The sequence below is a fragment of the Vipera ursinii genome (assembly GCF_947247035.1).
Source record: "Vipera ursinii genome assembly, chromosome: 5".
NCBI lineage: Eukaryota > Metazoa > Chordata > Lepidosauria > Squamata > Viperidae > Vipera > Vipera ursinii.
The window spans coordinates 59,041,535-59,061,655 of NC_139518.1; the positions used below are offsets into that span (position 1 = coordinate 59,041,535).

General features: G+C 36.4%; 1 protein-coding gene across 6 annotated transcripts in view; it reads right to left on the reverse strand.

The window, feature by feature from the left end:
• Positions 1-18,421: 18,421 nt before the first annotated feature.
• The window catches only part of ATE1 (arginyltransferase 1), a 79,298-nt gene continuing 77,598 nt past the window's right edge, over positions 18,422-20,121 (reverse strand). For all 6 annotated transcript variants that reach the window (XM_083364412.1, XM_083364408.1, XM_083364411.1 and 3 more), the window contains one exon: positions 18,422-19,704. In XM_083364412.1, the coding sequence (XP_083220538.1) occupies positions 19,526-19,704 (179 nt within the window). In that variant the 3' untranslated portion in view covers positions 18,422-19,525. The remainder of the gene's footprint in view (positions 19,705-20,121) is intronic.

Sequence of the window (20,121 nt, forward strand, 5' to 3'; positions counted from 1 at the left end):
ATCTTAAAGCATTCCCAGAGACTCTTCCATTGACCCTGTCAGGCGGAATGATTTCATTTAAAAAAAAAATGGTGAGAAAAAAATAAATACACCAAAGATAATTTAACTGACTTTGATGGTTACATTTATATAGTCCATCCTTTGGCTCGGCCTGTCTGCTTATGTAAAACCTAATGAGGTGATGTCTCTGTTTACTCTTTGTTTCTTTCTAATGCACGTCTGAATTTCTTTCATTTGGTTTGGGGTTTTTTTTTGACATAGAAAACAGAATGTTTAAATGAGTAGGAAATTAATGCTTGGACATCAAATTCAGGGAAGCCAATAATTTCTACATTGACTCTTTAGCATTATTAAAGGATTACTTTTCTTATAAAAGATCTGGAATGAAAACACCTATATGCATCTAAGGAATATTTCTGAGTGACAACAACTGTTTGCTTGCCTGGAATTGAAAAGTGTGTGTAGGCACTGGTCTTGTCTAGACTAGATTATCCTAATTCTCTGACAATTTACATTTCTTCCAGCTGCTTAAACAGTCTTTACAAATGATTAATTCCTAATGCTTTTCTGTATTACAGACAAGTTTGAATCCTGACTATATATGTTTCTGAACTTCCAACAACAACAACCCAACAAATTTTCCACAATAATGTTATTTAAGATTAAGATGTTCGGATTAATGCACCCTAACTCTATTTCCAAACATGATTTTGTTGGATTTCTAGTGATTCTAAGCACAACTGCAAGTGATGTAAGAGTATGTCAAGAAGACTTATTGGCATGCATGTAACTAGAGCAGAGGACATCCGGTTAAGTGTTTTCTTGAACAAATCTCACAGGCATTGAAATCTTGAAAGGATGTTAAACACTGGAAAGAAATGTTTTACTTTTGTCCTTAATTTGTATTTGATTCTGTTATCTATTGCTTTATTTTGTTAATTTGTTTTCATGTTTAGCCCAGAATAATGGTTGTATATTAACAGCAGAATATCAAACCCTTAAGTTATATCTTACCAGCACCAATTCTATTTCTTAGAAGATCTTGGCTTTTACAAGGAACCTCAGCTTAACTCTTAGACATCCCTGAATCATTAGTCTTCTTGAGTGCTTTCTTAAAATTCTATGTATTTTTCTGGCATTTTTCTTTCATTTTTTTTAATAGAGAATTTGTTTCAACACTATATGAAATAACAAAAGAATTTCAGAGAGGTTTTCACAAATAGAATGGCCTAAAAGGGTGCTAGATTTCCTGCCTTTCATTGCATAATAATGTTTTCAACAGGTATTTGAATTCTCTGGTTTCTTTAAAAGCAGAACAAATCTCTGAACAAATCGTCATCCAATTTCTCCCTATATTCACCACAAATTTACAGGGAACGCATAATAGTGAATAGCTCAAATCTTGCCAGTATGTAGTTGGAATCTATATAACAAAACAGGGCAACAAAATTGTAAACCCAAATATAATGCTAAATCTGCATGTGTTCTGCACCAGACAAGCAAAATAAAGACTCAAGTTGCTTTAAACTCCTGATGATGTCATAGACATGAACTTTTGTTGGCAACAGTAGAGTGGTGGTTTGTCATTGCCACCTTTTTGATTTTTTCTAACCTCCACATCTAAATTACAAATCTGATTTTTCTAGAAGGCCTCACCTGATCTGATCATAGTTAGCTTCTATAAGTTCAGCCAACAGGGATGGCAAAATTAACTTCCCTTCCACCTAATGTTCTTTTGCATATCGTTCATTTAATTGTGTATATTTTCATTTTAAAAATATATTAGAATGGTCCAAGAATTAAAATATACAGTATGTGCTAATACTGTTTTATATGAATATTATATTTACTTTATTATGTGTTTTTAACTGGATTCTGCCTCTTAAGGTAATAATTCTAGGTAAGAATGTTGCATGTTGATTAATGGAATATATGATCCTGAGTATTTTAAATCATCGCAACAAGATTACCAGTTTTAAGGGTGGAATTTTATATTGTATGTCGTTCCATGTTTATTCCTTTTTTTTAAAGTTCAGAAGAATTCTTAGCTTAAATTCACAGCTTAACGTTCGCCTTAAATTCACAGCTCCCCTAAAGAAAGTTTTATTTCCAAGGAAGAAAGTATGTACTTGTGAATATAATTCTCCAATAGGGTAGTCATAAGATAAGGAGTGTTTTTATTAGAATTACTGTACAAACAAAGCCATCCCTTTCTTTAAATTGAAGCTTTACTTTTTTGTATCATATAAGCTTCTTAGTTTGAGGTGGCTATTTAATTATTGAAGTTGTGATGTTATCAAACACTTAATGGCTTGCACTAGAATGTAAAATCCAAATTAAAAGAGATATTAAAGGCAAAAGGTAAAGGTTCCCCCGCACATGCGTGCTAGTCATTTCCGACTCTAGTCATTTCCATTTCAAAGCCAAAGAGCCAGCGCTTGTCCGAGGATGTCTCCGTGGTCATGTGGCCAGCATGACTAGATGCCAAAGGCGCACGGAATGCTGTTACCTTCCTACCGGAGTGGTCCCTATTTTTCTACTTTCATTTTTACGTGCTTTCGAACTGCTAGGTTGGCAGAAGCTGGGATTAGTAACAGGCGCTCACTCTGTTACACGGCACTCAGGATTCAACCCACCAAACTGCCGACCTTCTGACCGACAAGCTCAGAGTCCTAACCCACTGAGCCACCATGTCCCAAAAGAGATATTACAAAACAATTAAAACAATAGTTTTAAAAGTAAAATAAGACGGCTTAAATTTATGTAAGGAGTTGTTTGTGTGTGTGCGCATGTGTGTATCTTTTCAAAAGTGAGCAAAGAATTTGGCCATTTCAACTATGGCTACAAAGAAGGCTTGTCTACACACTGAAGATGAGATCAGCTGATAGTAACTATAAACAAATACTCTCAGATGATCTCAGTGAAAGAGAGTGGAAAGAGGGTTCCTCAAGTAGCTTGGATCAAGCTATAAAGGCTTAATAGTTACACAGTGTCCCGTATTTCATCTAATAGAAGACAGACTCACTAGGTAGACCCAGGGCTTTTTTTCTCATAGAACGCTCAGAACGGAGTTCTGGCACCTTTTTTGGATGGAACCTTGTAGGGTAGGCAAGGCGGGTTGTATGACATGTGTGAGTTCCGGCACCTTTTTCTTTTACAAAAAAAGCACTGGGTAGACCAGATGAAGAAATCAATTCCACAGGAATTCTGATATTATTTTTAATTGATATTGACTATAATATTGCAAGTCAGATTCTCCTCAGCCCTCCTTATACTCCAGTGAATCGGGGAGACATCTGTCTCAGCCACTTCTAAATATGGTCTCATTTTTCATGACTTAAAAATGTTGTAGCCCCTCGTCTAGGCAATGTTTCTTGAATATTTCCATTAAGGTGATCTTCCTTACTCTCTATACCAGAAGTCCCCAACCCCCAGTCTGTGGATTGGCACTAGTCCACAACATGCCAGAAACCGGTCAGCGCAAACAAACGAAGCCCCATACATGAGATGTAGGCAGCACATGAAACCACATTCCCTCCGGTCCGTGGAAAAACCTCTCCCCACAGAACTGGTCCCTGGTGCCTAAAAGGTTGGGGGCCTTTGCTCTATACAGTTCTGCATCCATGCACTGGCTTTAATACAGATGTCTTTCAGATTTAGCTGCTGTAATTTCTGTAGCCTCAGATATTTCCAAACTAGACAAAAGACAAGCCTCCATGTAACAAGTTACAGCAGTCAATCCAAACTTCCACACTGGGCTCTTGTGAAGATGAAATAGGCCATATTGGAAGAAAAATGACATTGTCATAGTCATTAGCACAGCGACAAATGCAAATACTATATGCTAACTGGACTAACAGGACAAAAGCAAATTTACCCACTGCTGCAATAGACATAACCCCAAAGTATTCATAATTGCAATTTTAAAAAAGAAGAAGCTGGTAACTCAAATGAGATTGAACAAATTAAAAAGATTCTAGGACCCTTATGTCCTTAATCCTTAGAATGTAAGAAAAACAAATGAAGGGAGGAGAGAGAATCAACTCTAGCTGTCAGAACGGTGACAGATACCACAGCCACTTCGCATCAGGAGGTAGAATAAAATAATTAATTGAATAATATGCTTCTTTCTCTTTAACTTGCTGACAACCCTCCATGGAGGAAAGCAGAGTTTATAAATTGCAGAAGAACTGGAAAAGACTACATATCTAATACTGGCTATCCAATCTTTTCCTCCTTTCAATCTATTGATTGTTGGTTTGGGTGCTGAATAGGAAGTTGTAGAACCCTTGCTTCATTGAAATATGAAAGACGACAAACTAATGGTAACCATATTGTTCTGCTGTATTCTTTTTACCAACGAGTCATGATTCTTAAGTGGCATATTCAGAGATTACACAAAAATACATGACAACACAAATGGATTTTCAGTGATGTTACCTGGAAACAATTTTCAAAGATGGATGAGGAAGATGAGATATTTAAAAATGTTGACTTCTCCCAGAGGATGTATTTCTAGATGTTTATGAGACTTAGGATATTTTTTAGGCAGACTTCAGTATTATTTTTTGCTGAACTAGTATTGAATCTATTCACCAGGAAATGCACAAAATGTGCTCTTTGGAAAAAATTATGACTACTTTTCCTTGGCAATATTTTAGAGGAAAAATTTAGACACTGAGTTGTCAATTAGAGAGTAAGCCGTGAGGTCATAAAATTTTCTTTTCTGAAGTTTTTGGAAATAGAATAATGAGTAAAGTAATATACAGCATAATTGCTCACTTTGGAGAAGAGTCGTTCAATCTGGTAGTAATTGGCACCTGTTGTTTCCTGGCTACTGATTATAATTTACTTATCTATCATGCTCATAAGATGTTAGTATATAGCAAATGTGGTTTTAATCTGATGCAGGAATGAAGTCTATAGATATATAATGCATACTCTATTCCATGTCTGTAATTCCTCTACTTTCAAAAATATAATTTACATCATGAAATTTATTTGCCATTATTTTGAACAACTAAACTGTATTTAACAATCCATCAATTTATTTATTATTTTGACCATGGATCAGGACATATTTGGTAAAACCTACACAAAAGTGAAACATTAATAAAATACATTGAAATATACAAAAAATCAGTAAGGACCTTAAATTTTTTAAAGAAAGAAAATTTATTCCACTTTTTTAAAATCCAATGATATAGATTTCCAAAGAGCATGGTAAAATGTGACAATTGAACACATACTGTTGAATCTCACAACTGTGTTTTAAAAATACATAAATTCTTGCCATTTTCCCATAGCCATGTAAAATACAATTTGGCTGAAGCTGTATGTTGCACATAGTTTTACACACAGCCTGGTTTTCATCTTCCCTCCAAATCCCATTACTTTAAATCTGGGATGTCACAACAGCTATTCACTTCAATAGGATTTGACACAGCCAATTTATTTGATGAACTCATTTCTTACACATAGAAGATGTGGCCCTAGGAAGTTTTTTCCCCACTTCCGTTCAGTCGTCTCTGTTTTCAGAGACAGCCTGGACTCTGAGATTTCTTGGCATGACTGTTCAGAAGTGGTTTTGCCATTGCAAACTGGCTCAGATTTAGCAAGTTGGCTTCATTCCTAACTCAGGACTAAAAGTTACAGTTGTCCAATTTCTAACCTGATGCCTTAACCACTACACCAAACTGGCTCTCTTAATCAATACTGGAATGGTACTAATGATTAAATCTGTAAAAGGAAAAAATATTTTGATTATTAACAACTATAAATATAGATTGCATATTTCTGAATGATAAATGCCAGCCCTATGGTCATTCTGAGTTCTTTCTATTCTATGCAGCAAGCTATCAAAAACTAATATGTAAACAAACTTTACTTATTCATTTCCATGAATAGTAATAAAGTAAAAATTTAGAGAAATCTATGCCATCAAATATAAGTTATTCTGTTTTTGTACTTTTATTAGTAAAATAATATAATATACTATCATGTTTTCCAGGGATTGAAAATAAGTTGATTTTTAAAAGAACTATAATGTAGCGAAGACCATTAGGTTATAAATAAAGTCTTCTTTTAGAATAAATGAAGATTTTTAAAAATAATATTAATTAATATTACAATGCAGTAAGCACACTACTCTTATAAATGCAGCTAATTTTCCAAGTGTATAAAAGTTTTGAATTCAGGATCCTTATAGTAAAAGCAATGCCTATGTAACAAGTTTCCTTTTTTCTCTAAGCAGACAAACTAACTTATTGATAACATAACTTAGATTTATTCTTGGGGTCTTAACCTCAATCCTTTCTGTAAATTTCCTGGTGAAACAGTGGGAGGTAAAGGCATGCCTGGGTGTTGCTTTTGTATTTTTCAAATCAAGCCCCTACTAAATTGATGAAATGACTTCATGAGGCTGGGATTTTGATGGATCATTCCACTTCCCTTCTTCAACAGAAAATGGAAGAGTTGAGTCAGTGAGAGGTACAGGCCTTGGGGTAGGATGAGAGCCAGGAAAGCTTTGAGGCACTTCCACTGACAGCTCAGCATCTAAATGGTTTGGTTAAGCTAGCCATGTCAGCAATCTCCTTCCCTCTTTTCATGACAGGCAGGTTCAAAAATCTGCAGTCTAAGAAAAGCAGAAAAGACTCAACTGTGTGTGGGATTATTGTACAGATGCAGTTTAAGTACATGCATGAAAACCAAACCAAGCCAATCAGGCACAAAATGGAATGTAATCAACAAAACTTGGGAGTAATTAAAAGAAAGAGTAAGAAAAAGAGAGACGAGACAACTTTTCTCCCGCAAGGTGGCCTCAAGTAGAAACTTGTTTCTCTGGGGGTTGTGTGCAAGCAGGCATGAAAATCTCCTTGCTGCTTTGTCAGTTGTCAAGAAGATCACTTAATGAGGCCTTAATATCCCTCCCAGGTTTTTTAACTTGGTTTTTTTCTTTTTCTTTCTTTCTTTCTTTCTTTCTTTTTGCTCACCCACCTACCCTGTAGGTGCTTCTGAGGAAAAACCAATAAATAGAATCTTACATTTATACATTTATATCTTGTGTGTTTCTCACAACACAACACACACACACACTGTGCTCGCCAAAAGCCATTTTATTTTACCCAGTGGAAGCACTGAGAGAGGAGTAAGAATGATAACCACGGCCCACAAATGTTTTCCCACAAAGTTTTTAGCCTCTTCAGGATGCTAATCCTATTGAGAATATTAATGCCAGCAAAACAATGAAGGGGGAATCTCAGACACATCCCCACTAGTCATGTTGGCTACCCCCCTGGCATCACATAGGGATTTTCAACAGACCAGCTGCCTGTTACCATGGTGACATCCCTACAGTAGGGCAGTTCTGGACATCACTCTTAAAAAGCCCGAGGTGTGCTACATGTTTAACCAAAGAAAGACCAAGTCTTTCATTTGATCACTTTGGTATCCTGCTTAAACTAGATAAATTCCATCACTTGGATTTTAAGCAAATTTTCCAGCACAGGATGGTGCCTTCTGCTGGTATGGTATGATGCACACACCTTTGCTTTACATCTTGTCAAATACATTTGACAGATAGCAACAGAGAATATTTGCAGGACAATAGTATGAAAAGCAAGCGTTCTTATGAATAGAGGTGCTGCTTTTTTTTCTCCAAAAGAAAAACAGCTTTTAAAAAAAACTTACTGCCACTTTTTCACACCAGAAAAGAAAATGTCAGATTTCTTGCACTTAATATTAGTCATAAAGATTTTCCCTAATTCAACACATTTCAATGACATCCAAGGGTAGACTTAACAAATGAATTCCTCCTGCAAAGTTTGTTTGAGCTCAGTGGGCTTAAAAATACTCCAATAATCACTTGTGTTCTATTTAGCAGTGACAGTAGCACCACCATGAAAGACAGACTTCCTCTTCTTCTCTTGGAATTTAACTGAAACGAGAGTAGCCAGGGAACACAGCACAAAATTGGCCATTCAACTATATTCTTTTATCTAAGTAAGTGCAGGCATCCCATATTCCACTGATGAAAAGTTCTCTGAAATTCACTTGTCTTTTGAAATAAATTCTAAAAGAATTTCTCTTTCCAAAAAAAAAGGTGAGCATTAATTTTGCTTCCTGGATGCAAGATACAGGCTGTTCTAGAAAGACTAGAGCATATAGCCATAAACTAAGTCAAAACAAGTCATAACAATAGCACTTATATACCACTTCACAATGCTTTACAGTCCTCCCTAAGCGGTGTACAGAGTCAGCATATTGCCCCCAACAATCTGTGTTCTCATTTTATTGACCTTGGAAGGATGGAAGGCTGAGTCAACCATGAGCTGGTGCAAATTGAACTGCTAAACTGCAGGCAGCCGGCAGTCAGCAGAAGTAGCCTGCAGTACTGCATTCTAACCATTGCACCGCCACGGTTCATGCTATGTTTTCCAGTAAGTTATGAGTGGTTATAGCCAGACAATGTAGTTAATCTTGAACAAAGTAGCATCACTCAGGTAGTAGCTATGGATTGCAAGTGCACACATTCAGAGTTAATTCAGCCTTAAGATGTAAAATAATGTGTAAAATAAGATGTAAAATAATGTGTGAAATAGTTTGTAGGACATAAGGAAAGGATTACTGTAGGTTTAGAAAATTATGCTCTTGTTGGAACTGGAGACGTTTGCTTATTTATAGTTTTTACCTTTCCATTTCCCAAGCTTTCAAGAGAACAGATGTTAGGGACAAAGTCTTTAGTGAAAGAAACTTGGGATTGTGGAAGGAAGAAATGGGCTGGGGGCAGGGGTAGAGAGAAAGCATTGGGTAGGGAGAATAAGAAAGAATGACATGATATTAATACAAGTCTACAAAAAAGCATGAAGATGAGAGAGAAAACATAAATTAATCCTATTATTTTTGGCTTCAAACCCTAAGGTGTAAAACCATTGCAATGTATTTTTCTATTCTCACCACTCCCCTAATTTATAGTTTCTGTCTCAAACCACAATAAATATTGATACAAAACCATAAGACGATCCCATGTTTTCTTAACAGACTTAAGAATTTATTGGATTGACTTCATTTGGACTGTATTTTGATTTGGGTTTGGTTATTTTGGCATGAGGGACACGTTGCAAACATTTCACATTGTGCTTTCCCTTATTCTTTGGCTTGGCAGAAATAGGCACACTCTTGCCTTGGGGACTAATCTCTCATCTGTATCTAGTCCAAGGTTGCTTCTGAGGACTCCATTATCATAGTCAAAACTGGAGTTAGAAAGGAAGAAGTTAAAAGATAGAGGATAAAACTCAATCAAGTGTTAGCATATGAAAGCGAAAGTGCACTTAGCAATAGCAATAGCACTTACATTTATATACCGCTCCATTGTGCTTTACAGCACTCTCTGGGCAATTTACAATGTCAGCATATTGTTCCCAACAATCTAGGTCCACATTTTATTGACTTCGGAAGGATGGAAGGCTGAGTCAACCTTGAGCCGGTCAGGATCAAATTCCTAATTGTGGGCAGAGTTAGCCTGCAGTAATGCATTCTAACCACTGCACCACTAAGGCACTTAGCCCAATGAATATCCGAGATGAAAAGACCAATAGGAAACATGTCAAAAATGTATCTGCAGATGCATAAAGGAAAAGTTCTCAGCATAAATAAATGGAGAACTAGATGCTATTGTACAAAACTACACAGAATGCTATAACACTTTGCATAACAAACTTAGCCCTGGTTAGTTTATAATATACAAATGAACTGGAAGCAATCTAGAAAGAGTGCAGAGAAGAGCAACAAAGATGATTAGGGGACTGGAGGCCAAAACATACGAAGAATGGTTGCAGGAGTTGAGTATGTCTAGTTTAATAAAAAGAAAAACTAGAGATGATATGATAACATATGATGATATGTTCCAAGATCTGCCACAAAAAAGAGAGAGTCAACTCATTTTCTTGTCCTGAAGGCAGGACAAGAAGCAATGGATGGAAACTAATCAAAGAAACAAGCAACCTACGACTAAGGAGAAATTTCCTGACACTTAGAACAATTACCGGTAATCAATGGAAAAACCTGCCTCCAGAAGTTGTGAATGCTCCAACAGTGGAAGTTTTTCAGAAGAGACTGAACAACCATTTGTCTGAAATGGTGTAGGGTGGAAGATCTCCAAGTTCCCTTCCAACTCTGTTATTCTGTTATTCTTCATATCAGGTAGTCTTTCCTATTTATAGACAGCAATACACTATCATCATCATGTGTAAGTTTCATTCATAGCTGTTGAAAAGAGGCTGCTTATGTTTAATGTATATATGAAGATCCTCTCCTTTCAGGCATTTGTGTTGCACACCAAAGTGATTCCAAGGCTACTTGACACACCTTGCATGTTCAATTATGAAGCAAAAATCATATTTTATCTGATTTCTTGTGACACGCTATAGTCCCTTAGGATCTGCAAGATTGTTAGCAATGATTTGGATCCAGGTTAGGCACATTCTGACCAAACTCTATGTCTTTACTCTGTAGTCCATGACGGAGCACCAAAGCATGCGGCATAATTTGCTCTGCCCAGTAGCCTGTTTCTATCCTGCTTCAGTAATGAGGCTAACAGATGGTGTTGTCCTGCCAGTTTTAATGACAAGTTAAGACAAGGGCCTGGTTGATCCCATGCCATCAGAAAAAGCATCCACCAATCAATCTCCAATCAATTTGGAGCCCTCCTGGACTCATGGCTATTTCTAGATGAGGAGGTAGTAGCTACGGTGGGGCAGAGGGGGCTTTGCCCAAATCTACATTGTGTATTATTTGTAGCCTTTTCAACACCTTCCCCTCTCCCTAAGATCAGATACACCTTTACCATTTTATCCTTCTGGAGAGCACTCAAGGCTCTTCTCCCAGGCATTAAGATACAGTGCAATCAAGATAAAATGTGACTGTGTCAGGAAAATGCACCAAGGTTTTTTCTGTTTTTTTAGTTTTTTCATTTCAAATAGTATTTATTGCTTATGGATCATAAGCCACTCAGAGTCAATTTTAAGATGGGAAGCCATAGAAAAGATTTTTTTTAAAAAAAATATGAAATAAAATAACTAGTTGTACAGGTTTTCATACCTTTATTAAAGGTTCATTAAAGCCAATCCTCCAAAACCGCCATTAGAAAGAAAGGGCTCTGCAAATACAAATTGCTCTCTCCTCCAAATAAGAGGGAATGTCTTGATAACAGCCAAGTACACATTACATGTGTTCTTTGTTTATAAAAGTAAACACAGCAATGAAATAATTTGGCTTCAATTTAATGACTTAGCCTAGAGAACTTCCCCAAGGGGGGAATAAGGAAAGCAACCCATAAATATCAACAAATCCTTCATGGTTTTAGTTGCATCTCTTTGTATGAAGTACCGCTTAACTATAATTTTTAACTGTGTGGCCCAATAAAAAGATAACATAAACTTTGGCAGCTTTGTGTACTACCTCAGTAAAAAGACCGTAGACATACTGGATTTGATTTGCTAACGTTTACATCTGTAGATAGTCTAATATGCTGATCTGTTTTCAGCAAAAGGAGTCATGTTTTACATAGATAGTATAATTTTGCTAATAATTCATAACTTCTAACAAAGAGCCTTACCTGGGTATTTATATGAAATTTGGCAGAAAAAAATTATCACTGAAAACGTACAAAGTATTGGGGCAAAGTGGAGAATGTCAGAATAAGATATGTTCACATTCCATTTTGGAAGTGTTTTAATTGTAAGCTATTCAAGATTCTACTGACAAAGACTATAGTCTAGTTAGTATATAGTGATAATAACTAAAAATGCAGGATTCTTTGCCTGTCATACCTCATGGAATCTATAATACCTTACACAATTCACGGACAGTCTTCATTTTGTGTCTGCTGCAATTCAAAGCTAAAAATGACACTGAGCATTGGTATAATAATTTCTGACATAACGAAGTACTGATAGTTCCCTGAAGTAGTAGAAACCTGATGTTAGTGTCTAAAAAGCAACTATTGATTTTGTAATTCACCTATAAGATTACTATACACCAGTGGTGTGAAACTCAATTTAATTGAGGGCCGCATCAGCATTGCGGTTGCCCTCAGGGGGCTGGGTGGGTGTGGCCTGGGTGGGCGTGGCCTGCTGGGTGGGCGTGGCTATAGTGTGTATGGCCTACTGGGTGGGCATGGCCAGCTCTACATTGTTCGCATCAAGGGTGCCCATGGGGGGCTGGGCAGGAGTGGGACAGATCTGAGAGTCTCTGGCAGAAGGAGGGTCTCTGGGCCAGGGCCAAGGCAATGGGGGCTGTTACCTCACTCTTTCTAGGATGGTTTCGCGGGCCGCAAGAAACCACTTCGCAGGCCGGATCTGGCCCCCAGGCCTTGTGTTTGACATGTCTGCTATACACAGATAATCCTTGATTTACAACAGTTCATTTAATGACTGTTCGAAATTACAACAGCTTTGAAAAAAGTGACTTATGACCATTTTTCACACATATGGCCATTGCAACAGTCACATGATCAAAATTTGGATGCTTGGTAACTGGTTCATATTTATGGCAGTTGCCGTGTCCCAGGGTCACATGATCCCCTTTTGTGACCTTCTGACAAGCAAAGCCAATGGGAAAACCAGATTCACTTAACAACCAGGTTACTAACTTAACAGCCGCAGTGATACACTTAACAACTGTGACAAGAAAGATTGTAAAATGGGGCAAAACTCACTTAACAAATACCTCACTTAACAACAGAAATTTTGGGTTCAATTGTGGTTGTAAGTTGAGGAGTAGCTGTATAAATAAGGAGAAAGGGAAGAGGAATAATCCCAACTAAAATTGTATCTGCCCACTGAGAAATCTACATTAAAAAAAATTAAACACTGCATTTCCTAGCTTGTCTTCCAAACTCAAGCAAAGACTTCAACATTGCCAAATGTTCTCTTATGAAACCTAAACATTAAAATATGAGTTTGTGCTTATGCTTGGCTTTCTCTCCTTACACCAAATAGATGCTCCTTATTTATAGAGACGTTTTAGAGGTTTCAATGTCTTGATGGAGTCTCTATTATATTTACTTTTGATCTTTACTTGCATATTAGCCAACTTCCTAAGTACCTAATAGGGTGTCCTTCCATGTTTTTATCAACAGCTATGGCATGGAGAAAGGAGTCTGTGTTGTCTTCATTTTGGCTTTGGTTTTTATGTATTTTTAACTTTTATAACTCTTGTTTTATTGGTCTGGGACTATAAAAATAGAAAAAAGAAGGGCATCTAGACAGGAAATGCTACGAAGTACCATTGCAGGAACACTTTGGTCCTGTAAAGAGAAAGATTTAGATTCCAATAGTTTATTTTTAAATAACAAAATTTGCTTTCGCTGAGTCTCCTGAGACAGTCTCTCTCAGTTTCAGTTATTTATGTGTGCAAAATAAGCAATAAGCATGGGGATTGAAGATGGACATAAAATGCTTGTTCTTATCCTGGAATATCCTTTCTCTGCAGTAAAAACCTTTTACCTTTTGAATGCCTGAAGAAGACTTCAATCACTGATGGCATAGAATTTGCAGGATGCAAATGCAAGACTGCAGAACAGAGGGGTGGTGATTCTTTTTTCATCATACAGTGTTACAGTGATCATTCACCTTTCTTAGTATGAATTCTGATAAGGAATAGATTTTTAATTATAAGATATGAGAGATCAGTTAACTCTAGAGCAGGGGTGTCAAACTCAATTTCATTGAGGGCCGCATCAGCATTGCGGTTGCCCTCGGGAGGCCGGGTGCGTATGGCCTGGGTGGGCGTGGCCTACTTGGTGGGCGTGGCTAGAGTGCGTATGGCCTACTGGGTGGGCGTGGCCAGCTCTACATCGTTCGCATCAAGGGTGCCTATGGGGGCCCGGGCAGGAGTGGGACAGATCTGAGGGTCTCTGGCAGAAGGAGGGTCTCTGGGCCAGGGCCAGGGCCAAGGCAGTGGGGGCTGTTCCCTCACTGTTTCCAGGATGGCTTCGCGGGCCACATGAAACCACTTCGCGGGCCGGATCTGGCCCCCGGGCCTTGTGTTTGACATGTCTGCTCTAGAGCATGAACAATAAATAGCAGCACCCGATGCCCCATTTTTCATCTGACACAAATGAGACTATGTCCTCTTCTCGTTAAATAATTTGCAGGGTCCTTTTACCTGCAAAAACGTCTAACAAATTCCTTACAAGCTACAAGTCTACTGCAAGATACATTTGTTCTTACTATTGCTTCTCTGCTTTTTCTACCATATGTTATTTCATCCAATGATGACAGTTATGTTAAAATAATTTCAAAACAGGAATCAGTCTTGTTATGTATATTACTCGGTCAAATGCCACAAAACATTATAATGTGCCCACCAGTTTTAATATCACCAGGCCCCAGATATTCCATTCTTCCTCAAGTGAAACTGCATCCCTTATTTTAAAGTATTATTATTTATTCCTGAACATCAAAATAATTCACATAAGGATTTTCTTACTTTTGGAAATGTAGGATTCATAATATCACATAGGAAAAATAGCAAAATGCCCCCAATACTTCAGGTTTTTAATTCAGTATCACAGAAGGTAGTTTTATTGAGAATTCTTTTTTAATTTTATTAATTCATAATTTTCCCTAATTCTCCTACAAGGTTTCTTTTTTAAAAAAAAAAATGCTTGATTTTTGTAAACAAAGTTTGGAAAGGGTGCTTTCAGGAACTATTATAGCATATGCCTTGTTGCAGGCCTACCATAATTGTTAGCATTTGCTCAATTCTCACTGAGCTGTTTGAACTTTTTCTTTTTCATTTCTTGTTTTGCTCTATTAGTAGTGTATGTAAGGAATATTTCATTGTTGAATCTTGTTTTACACTCACAGTCCTTCAAACAAATAAGTAGTTTTAGGGAAAGGATTAAGAAAAAAATGTAAAGCAGTTATATTTACTTGATTTTAAAAGTTGGGGATATGATGTACTCTGCTTTCTTATCTGTCCCACTTATAATAAAATACTTTTAATTTAATTTTTTAATTTTAATTCCATTTATATCCCGCCCTTCTCCGAAGACTCAGGGCGGCTTACAAGCTTAGCAGTAGCCTTCATTCTATGTATATGCCTGCTTGTTAGGGCTTTCACACACACCCCAAGCGGCATTATTACAAAGTCAGCTTAATTGCCCCCAACAATCTGGGTCCTCATTTTACCTACCTCGGAAGGATGGAAGGCTGAGTCAACCTTGAGCCTGGTGGGATGCGAACCTGCACTAATTGCAGGCAGCTGGTGTTACTTAAGGAGGCATTAGCCCACTGCTCCACCAAGGCTCTTATCTTACTTTTCATAACATATAACAAAACATGAAATCGGATTGGGCAAAGAATTCAAAGGTGTGTTGTGCATTGAAGGAAGCAACCTTCTTTAACGTATTGTGGCATCCTCACTCTCGAGGTTTACCTATTTGGAAATGATGATAGTCATAATCAACAGCTGCCCACAACACCAAATGCTTATGAAAAAATTTCAAATTAATGGCTCCTTAATATTTGGAATTTCACGAAAATACTGAGTCTACTGGGTAGCTTTCTATTTAAGAGCAAGAATGGACAAAGGTTATACTGCAACTTGAGCAACAGCTTTGATTAATGGGTAATGTGTAATCTATCTTGTTTGAAAAACATTAATGGAAATGATGAAACACAAATGATATTTCCAATTCTCCACCTTTTTGGAAAATAACATTTATTGGTGACCTTATATATTAAATTACTACTTAGCTGACAGTTCTCATCTTTCTGTCAAGTGAAGGAAAAATAAATAGCTTCTCTTTAAAAGTCTTGACAGGTTCTGTATCTTTTGTTAACGTTCGATAAAAATAGATTTTGTTTAAACTGACCCTCAACCACATACTATCTCTTCACATAAACACACATGCTCTCACACAGTTTTAATATAATAAACTTAAAGTGAAATAAAAATTTAATTAAAACATGGACAGTAATAATTAAAGTACCTCACCAACTAAATAAAAATCTGATTTTGGGAAGGGGGTAAAGCTACATGTCTACAACATATTGGAAAAAGGAACTCTTGACTTTTTCTTGGGAAAGTTTCATAGTAGCATAATCATAATCCTGTGTTACATACTTTACAAGCAGGCTCATACAAGAATTAGCAGTCTTTCAGATATTCTGGCTCCAGTCCAACATACTCCTGTTTATTAAGCAGTTCTTTATTTCATTTTAGTTTCCAAATAGTATAAGATGTAAATGTATGTGTTGTCAGCAGCTTAGTGGTGGAAATAATCCCTCAGGCCTATTTATTTGGAGACTGGAACAGAAAAATTTTGTTCTATATTATGACTTTATAACTAGCTTCTATCACCCCCAGCCAGCATGAATCCCTCATATAGGTAAGGAGCAGTTTTTTAAAATCATCACTCCATGTTTACAGAAGCAATTCCAAATTACCAACAATGACCCAAAACACATTAATGTATAATCTCTGTTTATAAAGATACTACTGAAGATACACTTTTCCCATTTCAGTATTATTTCTCTAATAGCAGAAGAGAGATGTCACAAAAATAACCAGCTTTCCTTTTTAATCAATGGGAACTACTGTGGCACAAAATTCAAATACTTGAATGAACAAGCTCACACAAAGCAAGAGAATGGAAGTACTATATTCATTGAATCCTAGATACATTGACATGCTTTATTCAATGTTCTTTTGGTGGCTCAAATACTTTTGTTATTTTGTTTTAAACAAAATAATGTTTAGCTTTTATATCAATTGTATACTTTTATTCAACCATCTCTCCACTATTTTATGACTCTACATGTTGACTCTAATAATGGTTTCTTTATCAGGATTTCCAGGATTTTTAAAAAAAAAAACTGTAGGGAAACCAGATGTAGAATAATAATGAATATTGTTGAAATGACAAACAGTTCATTAATGATTTTCAAGTTGGAATGTGCCCCCTAGTGGCAATCGAATATTACTTATTTTTATTGGATTAAAAAAAACCAGCCAATGAACACATAGTCTAATTTTAATTATATAATTGCTCCAAAACATGGGTCCTTTGGTTGTTTGAGGAGAAATAAAGACACAGCCAATCTTCCAACTAGAAATTCTGAGTAGGAAATCCATGCAAAATTAATTCAGGTGAGGTTACTACCTTAAAGGCTTAATAATATGTATTTTACTTCCTATATTTTACGTTTAGAATGTTATTTAAACTCTATACGCTAGAACAAATACTATCAGATTGCATTGTGTGATGTATAAATAAAACTGCAATGGGATTAATGTTGCACTGATTTCGGTGAATTTATTCTACATATGACTAAATCTGACCCAACTTTTTAAAAAATCTTATTTTAGCCACAACTGAAAAACGTTCAAAATAATTATAAGAAATATTGCTTAGAAATATCATTTTGAGAAAAAGGAATTCATTCTGGGTAAAATCTGCACATATAAAAATAACTATGTAGAAAAAAAAAAGAAATGTTACTTTCAAAGGCATAGGACAGCCATACTTTCATGGATCACACTGCTACTGGCTGGTACTATGTTTAATGGTCATGCCAAACAAGTGTGGACGCAGAACTAAAATTAAGAACTAATTAAGAAAATTTGTGATTTCCCCTTGCCCTTTAACAACGGCTGATAATGTCAAAATTACAACACTGACAACATATCAGCATATTTAACTAAACATGTATGCATTTCAATGAACTTACAATATGCACTACTACATGCATCTAAGAATTTCTGAATGAAGGCTATTTCCATGCGTACTATTATTTCATCCCAAACTCTAGATGCATAACTGGGTTTTTATGTTCTGGTATCCTGCTGTATTAGTCAACGAGAGAAAGACTAATCCAGGGGTCAGCAACCTGAAAAAGTGAAAGAGCCACTCGGAACTGGTTCCCTCACAAAAGGAAAAGCTGGGAGCCGCAAAAAATGTGTGCGCATGTGCGTACATGCCCGCATGCGCAGAACAGGGTTTGACTGAACAGTGGAGCCAAGGCAAGATGTGCACCTACCCTGCATATTTGAATTGATTGGTTGAACTTTTTTAGTCCCACTTTTTTTTTTTTTTGGACTGCACATGGCAGAGGACTGGGAGCCGCAGGAGACAGCTGAAAGAGCCGCAAGCGGCTCTGGAGCCGCGGGTTGCAGACCTGTGGACTAATCAAAGTTGTCTGAAAAATATAAACTGACCGCAGAATGTTGCATTTCATAGCCTTGTATTTTACAGCTTAAAATACAGAATAGCTAGCATTAAAAGTTCTGAATACTCAGTTAAAACATTGTTCTGTGTCAAATAAGATATCTTTTAATGGTGTGTTGAAAACTAATTCTCTGAATGCTACAATTGACATAAACATTAAGAATATAAAACAAAAGAAAAATGGGATGTACTTCAATATACTTTTAATCTACATATTTAAATTAATTTCTTTGGTAATTTGATAAACATTTTAATTCCAACATTTCCCGAAGTGTCAATTTAATTACAAAAAAAAAAACTTAAATCAGCAAACTTCTTGGTTATTTCAATACAATTATGTTATTTAAAGCAAACATTTAAAAGATTGCAGTGAATAATTTGAAGGATGCAGTGCATAGATACACATTAGATGGCTTTATATTATGTCATATAATACAGGAGTCCCCAAACCCTGGTCTGTGGACCGGTACCGGGCCACGGCATGCCAGCAACTAGTCCGCACAGACAAGCAAAGTCCCATCTGTGGGATGCAGGCAGCATTTAAAACCACGCACCATCTGGTCTGTAGAAAAACTTCTCTCCATGAAACCGGTCCCTGATGCCCAAAAGGTTGGGGACCTCTGATATAATAGCAATCCTAGGCACCAATTCTACTAGTTAGTGGTTGGTTTTTGACACTGAAGCATAGTGCAAAACATTGGCTTACTTCCAAGTATCTGACTAACTGAATTCTGAAATAACACTAGAACAAAATATTTAATTATCTGATAGTAGTTAAAGAAAATATAAAATTTCTGAAATATTTATACATTTCACAACTTATATTTCATCACCCAGCTGATTTTAAATATTCTCTTCTGTAAATACCTACAAAATGCTACTTCAAATGTTCCCCTCACTTTTATACTCATCCTATTCACTTATTTGAAAATGTAAGGACTTTAATCTCATGAACTCTGTCACTATAATATTCTGCCAAACCCTTAATTATAAAGACTCAAAACCAATGTTTTATGCTAAAATTTATCAACATGTTCATTCCCAGGCAGGAAAGGATACACAGTACATATTTTTTAATACGCATAACAACAGAAAATAGCAGAGATATGGAATCTTGCAGTGGTGTGACAAAACATTGTTCTGGAACATCTACAGCAAGGGTCTCCAACCTTTGCAACTTTAAGACTTGTGGACTACAACTCCCAGAATTCCTAAGCCAGCTTTGGGAGTTGAAGCCCACAAGTCTTAAAGTTGCCAAGTTTGAGGACCCCTGATCTACAGAATGAATATTCAGCTCCGAAAAAGCAACATCCTCTCCAAGCATGCCTGTCCCACGAGAGTGGCATATTGCAGAACAATTTCTTCATCACTTGGTCCTTTTCGATTTCTCTTATACACCCTGTAAGGCATAACTGATCTCTTATGGAGAACCTGAACTTGATCAAGTTCCTTCATCATCCCTTCATCAGCTGAAAAAGGAAACAGAAATATTAACAAACTGCAATGGCTAAATGAACAAACAACATGTTAGATATTTTTTTTTGAGATAACATCAAACTGTATAGGGCAGCAATATTATGTTTAGAAAGTACATCATATATTGGGCGGTGAATTTATTTTAGTTTTCAGCTTCAAGCCTGATTTTCATAAGCAGCATTATCACAGCCTTATGGACTTCTCTGAATTACTTCTATTCAGGTTTTAAGTACAGGAAACCATACAAAGGTTTTATTTCTTCATCACCACTATTTTCAAGTATGCAAGCTATGTTTAATATAAATATCAGGAAACAAAACTGATTTTGTAAGGTTTAAAAAGTTTAATTGTGCTTGAGTAAAACGTGATATATGCTCTTTAAGAATATTATTATTAAGTTTAGAGTAATG